A 10656-nucleotide genomic window follows, 5' to 3' on the forward strand; every position below is an offset into this window, starting at 1 on the left:
CGAGCTTCAAGTTTGTCTTGGGTGCCTGGACTATAGAGTGAGTCGTGTTTTTGGGGAAGGCAATGCCGTGGCTGATTTCCTTGCTAAACTTGGTGTTGGGGGTCTTAATATGGATTGGTTTGAAGATAGAGGTACATTACCTAGCAAGCTAAGATGTCTTTTGCGCATAGATAGAATTGGTCTTCCTTACTTGCTGATATCGTAGTCAGGTACATCTCTTCTCACATCTATTTTTTTCTTTGATTCTATTTTCTGTATGAACTGGTTTTTCTTGCAGGTGGTCTTTTTTGGTTGGTTTATGTTCGTTTTTGTCCTTATGTATTTTGGTTTGATGTCTAGGGTTTTTCAATGCCTGGGGCTGGTTTTTTTGAATATTTGTAAACCCCCAAGTTATCTGGGTTATAACCATGGTTTTCCTCCGTCATAACTAAGGATTATCAATAAAATTGGGGTACCGTCCTCTTTCTAAAAAAAAAAAATACAACATCGGTTGATGGCTAAAGAGTCGAAGGCATAAATATCATTCATCACTATAATGTTGGCTCTGAATTCTATATGCAAAGATACAATACAATAGGATTATTGGATATAATCTTTATTAGCAAGCAGAATGAGAAAAGGCCCAAAAGGTCATTTTAATTTGTTTGCTAATCAAAACAGATAATAACATTGGTAGGATAATACTGTTCCTTGATATACTTCTGCCCAGATAATAACATTGGTAGGATAATATTGTTCCTTAATATGATTCTAGCTCGTGAAAAGAGCATTGAAACAGTAATTTCTCTCTAATTTTCTCGCCTTAAAGAGATCTTAAAGATTGCTTTGTGACTTACTTCAATCGGATCTCATGATCTCTTTGACTCTCCATTTGCTAGCAACTTCGTTGAAACTGTATCATGAATATTTTCTGATGTATTTAGAGGAAGATAAAATCTTAAAACCGGTCAGTCTATTATATTCCAAATAACAGCCCTCAATATATGAATGACATGTAGACATTCTAAATTAATCATCATATAGCTGCACATCATATTAGAAATTCCCAAATCGATTTGCCTCCCTCTCACACGAAAAGAAAATAAAATCTCCTCCAGAGCATCCTCTTCTCCAAACCAACGCACAACCTTCTCCACCGCAAGCCTCCTCTCAGAAGCACTCCTCGCCCAACCTTGAACCAGCAAGGGAGCCACAGTAAGCCTTTTTTAGTTTTCCCCCTTCGTTTCCTTTATTTTCCCCTTCTTCTACCCCTGATCTCTCACCTTTGCAACGCCTCCTCCATTCTTTTCTCTTCTCTCCCCATCTTTTCAGCCATCTTACCCATCGTATTTTACGAACCTCGAAGGTCACCACACATTCAACCCCTTTAATGGCTTCATCTCCTATCAATAACCCCACTGTCTGAAAAGCTCTCTCTCTCTCTCTCTCTCTCTCTCTCTCTCTTTGCTGCTATCGAGCCATTGTCGCTGGTCTGGTTGCTGCATCAAGCTTTGCATGCCATTGTTTTCTTCTTGATTTAAACTCCTATTATTTATAATAGAGGTAAGGTTCTCCTACCGAGTGATGAGTTACTGTATATTTAATTGGGTTTAGATTATCTGGGAATCGAAATTATGATGGCTGATTTTTAATGCAACATAAATGGTCAGTTGTGAGAACACTTGGTTTAGCCCCTGTTTTTGCTCATCAAAACAGAGCATTTCGTTTTCCCTACGGTGAGCCGTGGTTGTATCGCTATCACCACCACACAGAGGTCATCCTCCTCTCGGTAAGCCCATGCTCAAACTCCCCTCACACGCTCTCTCTCTCTCTCTCTCTCGTTATTTCTCGAAAAACTGATGATGGTATCGTGCGGCAGTGGGCGATGGGAACTACGGTGTGCAAAGGTACTTGTACAATCAAATTTAATTATAAAACATATTATGATAGGATATTCGTTTGTTTTCAGAGATGAGATGAGATGAGATGAGATGAGATGAGTTGAGATTAAAGTTAAAAAGTTGAATAAAATATTGTTAGAATATATTTTTTAATATTATTGTTGTTTTGGGATTTGAAAAAGTTGAATTGTTTATTTTATTTTGTGTGGGGATTTGGGAAAGTTGTAATGATGAGGTGAGATGAGATGAGATGTTTTTGGAAAACAAACAAGGAAGTATTTTATATTACAAGAGTATCTAATGATTCTTTCAATATATATATTAGGTAAGTTCGGAAAATAGAGGACATAGTACTCATATTCTATTGCTACGTATTGTGTAATTAAAATTACTTATGTTGAACCTAATTTAAGCGACCCTAGTTTCTACAAAAGCATCATCATTGATAAGGGAGTTTACTTCCCCTTTCGGGCTGCATAGGGTTTGTTTCCCTCGAGGCCCAAGTTGGCTAGTAGGTAGTCATGCATAGAGAAACCAAAGGAAAGAGGGTCGAGCAGGGCTCAAGAAGGCCCATCAAATACGATGACTAGTTACGTCACCTATTCAGACCATAGTCCACACCACCGGACAACGAGCATGCCGCATTAACAGGTTAAAGAGACCAGCACATAACGGCATAGCAGAATGTCCACTCATCCCTGTAATCATGGTAGTACTCGCACCTCCCCATACTTGCCACAAGAGACAAACAGTGAAAGAAAGGGACGACCCACGTAAAACACGACAAGGTGACAGTTGACATGGCAGAGAAGAACCCTGCCACCAATACAAAGCTCTGTACGCCTTTGCACGATCTGCCGGCAGTGAGTGGGGACCGCCGCGATTAGGAATTTAAGCAAGTCCCGGGCTCAGGTAAAAGGATCTTGACTCATACTCACTTTCTTGAATACTCTCTCCAAGCACATTCCTCACAAAAAGATATATATTAACTTAGATATTAGAGGTGTCTCTCACCACCCCAAGTCTTTACCTTTGTGGATCTTGCAGGTCATCAAGAGGAACTGCTAAGTTGCCCATGATATGAAACACGACGTCAACAATCACTGATAAGGCAAGGACACCAAGGAAACCCGAGGGGAGGGGGGGCAGACTGTCACTCGAGTGTATGGAATTATGAAAAGTTTTGAGAATTATGTGTAAGTTCAAACAATACCTTAATATCCCGAGGATGCAAACCTCACAAGACAGTGTAATTTAATGATTTATCTGGTTAATAATGAAAGATAAACTATAATTGGATATTCAAAATAGAACCGGCAAAATTTAATACCAAGAACAAAAATAAAACTTCAATAACTATCATCATTGAAAAAAGTTGCACCTTGATCAAAGGCTCACCAAAGCAAGTAAAAAAAAGAATTAATTAAGGTTTTCCCTCTCCCCCTTTTTTGTCGACTTCTTAATTAGTATTTAAGCATCAGGGACTGAACTATTCTCAGCGTATCATCGCCACCTACCATAACCAAAACAAACTATGAAACATATAGGTGTCAAGAATGTAAGGTCATCTGGCAGCTAGCCATGCAACTAAGACACATACAAGTCTCATACGTGCACCTCCAGAAGGACCACAACCATCTGATCTATCATCCATCCCTACTCATTACCAATCCTTCTTAAACCTTCATTGAGGATGATCGACCCTCGTCCACACCACAGCAGTCTTCCAAAAGCACTATATTCTTCTCAGCTAATGGGTGCCACATACCATAACCGAAAATATTATGTGTTAGCAAAGTACCATTTTGCAGCCATGCAACAAATAGAGACATGCACAACAAAGAACAAGCATATCCCCAACCCTTCGCCGCGTGCCAAAACCTCTCCGATTTCTTACCCCTATAAATACCAACCTAACCAAGACACCATCTTCACCACAACAGAGTTTTTAAGGGAGTTCCACCATGGCTTACTCCTATTTGTTCTCTCTTAGCCTTTGCTTTCTCGTTCTCTTCCATGGCTGCCTTGCTCAGTTAGAGCAAGTCACAGGTCAATCCCAAAGGCAGCAGCAACAACGGTTCCAGACCGAGTGCCGCATCAATAACTTAAACGCTCAAGAACCCGGCCGGAGGGTTGAATCCGAGGCCGGTCTCTCTGAGTACTGGAACAGAAATGATGAACAGTTCCGGTGTGCCGGAGTTGATCTGGTCCGCCACACTATCCAACGTAGAGGCCTATTGTTGCCTTCATTCTCCAATGCCCCTCGGCTCGTCTATGTTGTCCAAGGCACGTATTCCTTCGTTAGGGAGCTCCGCAGTGACGGCTTTTAGTTTTGTTTATGTCTATGCACGTTAACTCAGAATTATAAACGTTAATTTCGTCAATATCAATGCATGCAGGTAGAGGTCTTCACGGAGCTGCAATCCCAGGTTGTCCCGAGACGTTCCAATCGGAATCCTCATCACAGTTTAGAGGAGAACAGGGCTCACAACGTCTGAGTAGAGACCAGCACCAGAAGGTTCGAGAGATCCGGGAGGGCGACGTCGTTGCTATTCCGGCCGGAGTGGCTCATTGGATTTACAACGATGGCGAATCCCAGCTTATTGTCATGATACTCTACGACACGTCAAATCAGGCGAACCAGCTCGACGAAAACGCTAGGGTGAGCACAAAGAATTAACCCCTGCTTCGCCTCCTTATTCACTCTATTTTTCTTACCTATAGTTTGATACTTTGATATAACTAAAGTAAACAATGAGACTCTAACTTGTTAGTATTAACATCATGAATCACTGGGGCCTTTCATTAGAGATGTACTTACTTTAGTAATTTATGATTCAGAGATTCTACCTAGCTGGGAACCCACACCAACAACAACAAGGTGGTCGCCAGAGACGCAGAGAGAGCTGGCCAGGAAGCCGGAGCCGGAGCAGGAGCCAAAGCCCGGAAGAAAGAGAGAGAAGCCAGCAAAGTGGCAGCAACATATTCAGTGGCTTCGATGAAGAGTTTCTGGCCGACAGTTTCAACATTGACAACGAGCTGGCAATGAGGATACAGAACCGAGATGACCAGAGGGGTATAATCGTCACCGTCGAGGATGAGCTTCGGGTGCTGAGCCCACAAAGCAGAGGAGAAGAACGAGAAGAGAGGGGATTGGACAGAGACAATGGCGTGGAGGAAACCTTCTGCACGCTGAGGCTCAAACACAACATCGCCGACGCACAACGCGCTGATGTTTACAATGAACGCGGCGGTCGCATCACCAGCCTCAACAGCTTCAACCTCCCCATCCTTAGGTACATCCAGCTAAGTGCTGAGAGAGGTGTCCTCTACAGGGTAAGAGATAAGACCCCCCTGAAAACTTAAAAAAAAAAAAAAATCAAAATGCGAAACGCAAAACCAATAAATATCACATAATCATGTTTAATACCAACACGTATGAGTAATTTGCAATGTCCCAGTCATAAATTATAATTACTAACATGGTTAATTTGAACATTTGAAAAATGTGCAGAATGCCCTCGTAGCACCACACTACAACTTGAACTCCCACAGTGTGATATACGTAATCAGGGGCAACGCCAGGCTTCAGGTGGTCGGGGAGAACGGACAGAACGTATTTGACGGGGAGATTCGGGAAGGCCAGGCTTTGACAGTGCCACAAAATTTCGCCGTCATTAAGAAGGCAGGAAATCAGGGGTTCGAGTGGGTGGCATTCAAGACAAACGACAATGCCAAGATTAACGCACTTGCTGGAAGGCTGTCGACCATGCGGGCACTTCCAGAGGATGTGTTAATAAACGCATACCGCATTGACAGGGAGGAAGCTAGAAGGCTGAAGTATAATAGGGACGAGACGACTCTGTTCAGCTCGGACTCATCCGGATCGCCTAGGCGTAGGGACTAAGCTTTTGGGTAGCATGTAATTTTAATCAAAGCTGTAGTTGTACTGTTGCAGTTTGTGTAGTTTGTAATAAAGTCCTCCCTCCTAGGCAATGAGGCTATGACGTCTGGTTTGGTACCTGCCTGTCGCACTTGTGTATCTGCGGGAATGAAAGTTAATCTACGAGTTAATAATAATATTCTCCGTTTCACCTCTAGAGCGCATTTTTATGCGAAATATAAACCTGCTCTTTTCACTATCTTTTTCTTCCAACTCTTACTAAAAAAGGGGCACAGTACTCAAATTTATTGATCAATACTTACTAGGAATAGTTGATAATACAGAAGAAGCTTGTACAGTACGTGACATTATTGAAATTACAATATTTATATTAGAAACTTTAAAAGGTACGACAAGGCGCACACGTACTGATCAAATAAACACTGCGAAACTACCCTGAACCACCTAAGATTTTCTTGCGCTCGTGAAAATAAACAAGCATTTTGTCTCTAGGTGGTAAGTTTTGCTTGATCACTGGGTGATCCAGAAACCTCTTCGACCAGGCAGTGGTGGCAGGAAATTGTGAAGGGTCCACAATCTGCATAGATCCAACTTCCTCCCAAATAGGCAGCCAGTGAGCTATCCATCCCAGTGCAAGGTCCAAATACCCAATGCTCTCCCCTCCCAAAAACTTCTTGTTATTCCCTTTCATCTCTTCCTCTATCTTCTCCGCCACCTCTATGGCTGATTTCAGTGCCTTTTCTTTATTCTCTCCGTGGGAGATCATAGCACCAAATGAATACTCCAGCAGCTATCACCCAAGCAACCGAAACAAAATGATATTTTTATCTATAAAATGAATAAATGATAATAAAAGTCAATGGAACAAATTTCTAAGACCTCGGGGGCCATGTCTCCTTGCAGCTCAATCGCAATAAGCATACGTTGCCAAATAAATTTTCAATTCAATCACTTTACACACCGAGCATTTTTTTATTTATATTAATAAACCCTTAAATATACATTAAAAAAATAATAAGGGTCCCAACAATCACCTCATTAGTGTAGTGTATGAAAAAAAAAATCGACTAACTAATTGATCTTACGCGTCCTCACAGATCTGGATCAAATCAAAGGGAGACAACTTAAAAGATGGTTTCAATACGGTCCGAAAGAAAAATGCTTGCTAAAATAGTAGTATGGATAATATAAAGATGAAATCAAGTAATATTGCTAGACGTTTCTTTGTCATTTTATTCGTTTCATTTTTTTTTCTTGGCAATTTTTCGTTTTTAGTTGAAATACTAATCCCCAAACTCCCTCTCTAATTATAATTTGTCGTTTCATTCAAACAAAGTCAAAACATGCAAAACCATCGTTTCAGTGCCAACAGGAATTAACTTACCTTTTCTTCTGCAACTCTAGCCCAGAATCGCGCTTTGGATCTTTCATAAGGATCTTGAGGCAGCAATAACTGGTCTTGCTTCCAGGTCTCGTCGATGTATTCAAGAAGAATGAACGACTCAGCCATCACCTTACCGTCATGAACCAGGACTGGAACCCTTTTATGAACAGGGTTCAGTTCCAGAAGACGAGAGCTCTTGTTGAAGATATCTTCTTCAATATACTCGTAATCAACACCCTTGAGCTTTAGAGCCCATTCAACCCTGTTGGAAAATGGGCTCGCCCAAAATCCCAAAAGCTTCACCTCCTGGCTTACCATCAAGATTTACTTGCGTCCGCTCTACTTTTGTGACCGGCTATAGATTTCTTTATATAGGCGAGCCCTTCCCTGCACTTCCACTGTCCCACATTTACGGGAGCGTTAGGTACGGTACCGTTTGGATTAAAGATGAGTTGACATTATTTATAAATAATAAAATAAAATATTATTTTTTAATAATATTATTATTTTAAAATTTAAAAAAATTTAATTATTTATTATGTTTTATATAAAATTTTAAAAAAAATTATAATGATGAAATAAGATGAGTTGAGATAAATTTTAAATCTAAATAATTATTTATATTATTTAATTACTATAATTTTTAAATTTTTATATAAAATAAAATAAATAATTTAATTTTTAAAAATTTTAAAATTTAAATAATTTAAAATATATATATTTTAATAATATTTTATTTCATTTTTAACTATAATCTCAATTTATTTAGCGAAATCAAACGAGGCGGCGCAAGGACTTGAGAGTTGAGACTTTCCACCTACTCTTCTCTTTTTCTTCATTCCTTTCGTTTTTTATTTCTTCTCTTTCACCTACTTTTCTTTCCTACGGGTCGTATCAGAATAATATTATTGCAACTAATGCTATATAATTATTTTTGTATATATTTAATTTTACTGATTTAATTGTCAAATCAATTATTTTATCTTAAAAAAATAATATAGCTAACTATATTAATAAAATGTACAAAAAAAAATACATAAAAAATAACTAGATATAAAATTTTTACAATGAAAAATAGAGATTGAAAGAAGACAAAAAGGGAAAAAAAATCTGTGAATAATATTTATTAATAAAATTCGAAACTAAATTAAAAAAAAAACCCACTAGTCAGATTCAAATAGTTAAGAAAATTTGAAATTATGATAATTTTAATATTTTTTCAAAAAGATAAAATCTCAATTATTATATAAAAATAAAACATGTAATAAAATAATTAGAATATTGTAAAAAATCTTGTCCAAACCAGAATTAAAATCATCTTTAAACGTCAAAGTAAAACATTTCTGTAAAATGCAAAAAATAACTTAAACTAACGATTCAAAAAATAATTTTGAGATGTGTGCGGCTGAAAATAACTTAAACTAATAAACTAACGATTCAAAAAATAATAAGGCGTGGCTTATTGACCAAGATGTGTGCGGCAGAAAAGACCTTTTTGAACTAGGGTCACATGCACAATTACGATATTCTTTAACTAAAAGAGAAAAATACTCGCAATTATGAGTATATAATTATAGTATAATTATTTAAAAAAAAATTAAATATAAAATTTACATAAAAAAAATTTAATTTTTTAATAATAGAACCCACTATTTTTTAACTAAAATTATAGCTAGCTATAGTACCGACGCATGTACAATATTACTCCAATCTAAAAATTCTTCATCATTTTGTGTCATATTTATGCAAAATTACTTTATTAAAATAATTCAGTTCTATTAATATAGAATCTGGATCCGAATATCCTATATCAATTTCGGATTTGCATCACTAAGTTTATTATCTGTATTTTTATATTAACAAGTTTAAGATTAAAGAGTAGAAATTCACTCGAACAGTTTATCTCGTGAAGTGTTGGATAATTTTAGTGATATATAGTAATAGAATATACAAAAGAAAAATATTTTAATCATAATAAAATTTTTTAAAAATAAATTTTTAAATTAACGTACCTTGATGTGATATATAAAATTATTTTTATTATAAAATAGATATAATATATTATATAAAATTATATTAATTTATTAATATATTTTTATGAGATCTTTTTATAATTGTATCGCTTTTAACATTCCTGTGCGCTCCTTGCTTCCAAAAAGTAATTACAACAAAGTCATTTCAATGGCGTGCTATGGTCATTGATTTTTCAAAATGACCAAAGGGTACTGAAGCTAGCTCATTCCTATCACTCTCACCACCTAATCCAACTGAAAGTCTACTATCTTTATAAACAAGAATATAGAGGATGGCTTCTTAGAGCATTGATATTGGATTGATTATTTTACTCTTTAAATTTTGATTAATATGTAACTTTTTCACTTTTAGTTAATCATTCAAAACTTAAAGTCTACATTGAATTAGTCATCACACTCTCTATAATAATAAAATATTATTATTTTTTATTTTTATAATTAATTTTTATTTTTTAATTAATTTTATTTTCATAACCTCCTATAATCACCTATAATTTTTATCAATCATTTTCATTTTCATTTTCACAATCCAATAAACAAAATCGATATCAATATTTGTTGCTTTTATTCCACCATATAAAGAGAAAGGTAAAGCAACGAGCATGAGATGATATTTGTTGCTTTTATCCCACCATATTATAATGTGAGGCAATACATCACAACTGCAGGAAAAGGGTCCCGGGAAAGAAGAAGGAAAAGAGTCACTGGAGAGAGGAGCCAAAATATAATAAACAATGGGTTTAGACTTGCTACAGGACTTTTCATCTTTGAAAATAAAAATGAAATTACTGTAGCTTATAGTTGAGATAAAAAATCTTTGGCTAATTCAATGTGGGCCATTTATTGTTAAAATTAGTCAAATATAAAGATGAAAAGGCATTTGGCTAATCCAATGCCAATGCTCTTACTCATCATTTGCAAATGCATGTTGCGCAAGTGCAAACGTAATGTACACAAGTAATGACAGAATATGGTATTTTTCTTTTTTTTAAAAAAAAAAAAAGGATGGTATCTCAAGTTTATTAAAAAACTCTCACTTGTGGAGGAAGAAAACCGTGGTTACAAGCCAGAAGTCTGGGGGTTACACATAATAAAAAAAGACCAAAACCCAGACCTCACAAAATCCCTAGACATCTATAGCACGCTTAGGTATAAATCACTATTTTTATATTCCATCAACATCTCAACAACATCCTAAAAAAAAAAAATGTAACGTATTAATAGAAGATTCAAACCACTTGATCTATATATAAAAAAGATTAATCAATGATATAATTATAGCATCATTTTAAACAATTATCAAAAGCAAGAACTTCTCATTCTTAAAATATGTGAGATCTCATGCACCATCTATCATTATACATTATATGAAGTATTACAATCTCACAACTTATATTCAGTCTCACATTTTTTATTGGGATAGCCTCTGATACCATTTGTAACACTCCAATAGAA

The 10656-nt window shown here is 36.4% G+C and overlaps 2 protein-coding genes across 2 annotated transcripts; one reads left to right on the top strand and one right to left on the bottom strand.

Annotated features, from left to right (window-relative positions):
- Nucleotides 1-3808: 3808 nt before the first annotated feature.
- On the top strand, nt 3809-5980 carry LOC109007181 (legumin B-like). The gene is made up of 4 exons (XM_018986751.2): nt 3809-4166; nt 4280-4542; nt 4722-5216; nt 5395-5980. Exons 1-4 carry the CDS (start codon nt 3845-3847, stop codon nt 5785-5787), a joined length of 1473 nt encoding a protein of 490 aa, XP_018842296.1. The 5' UTR covers nt 3809-3844; the 3' UTR covers nt 5788-5980.
- A 64-nt stretch (nt 5981-6044) lies between these two features.
- LOC109007182 (glutathione transferase GST 23-like) lies at nt 6045-7522 on the bottom strand. The gene is made up of 2 exons (XM_018986752.2): nt 7169-7522; nt 6045-6574 (listed from the first exon to the last, which is right to left on the bottom strand). The coding sequence occupies exons 1-2, from the start codon at nt 7484-7486 to the stop codon at nt 6215-6217; spliced, it is 678 nt and encodes a 225-aa protein (XP_018842297.2). The 5' UTR covers nt 7487-7522; the 3' UTR covers nt 6045-6214.
- Nucleotides 7523-10656: the final 3134 nt, after the last annotated feature.

The sequence above is a fragment of the Juglans regia genome, chromosome 7 (assembly GCF_001411555.2).
Source record: "Juglans regia cultivar Chandler chromosome 7, Walnut 2.0, whole genome shotgun sequence".
NCBI classification, from domain to species: domain Eukaryota; kingdom Viridiplantae; phylum Streptophyta; class Magnoliopsida; order Fagales; family Juglandaceae; genus Juglans; species Juglans regia.

Coding starts and splice junctions, on each gene's coding strand:
- LOC109007182 (XM_018986752.2), bottom strand. CDS start 7,486: ATGGTAAGCCAGGAGGTGAAGCTTTTGGGATTTTGGGCGAGCCCATTT. Junction 6,575..7,168: donor CTAGAGTTGCAGAAGAAAAG/GTAAGTTAATTC, acceptor CTTGGGTGATAG/CTGCTGGAGTATTCATTTGG.
- LOC109007181 (XM_018986751.2), top strand. CDS start 3,845: ATGGCTTACTCCTATTTGTTCTCTCTTAGCCTTTGCTTTCTCGTTCTC. Junction 4,167..4,279: donor GCTCGTCTATGTTGTCCAAG/GCACGTATTCCT, acceptor CAATGCATGCAG/GTAGAGGTCTTCACGGAGCT. Junction 4,543..4,721: donor AGCTCGACGAAAACGCTAGG/GTGAGCACAAAG, acceptor TTTATGATTCAG/AGATTCTACCTAGCTGGGAA.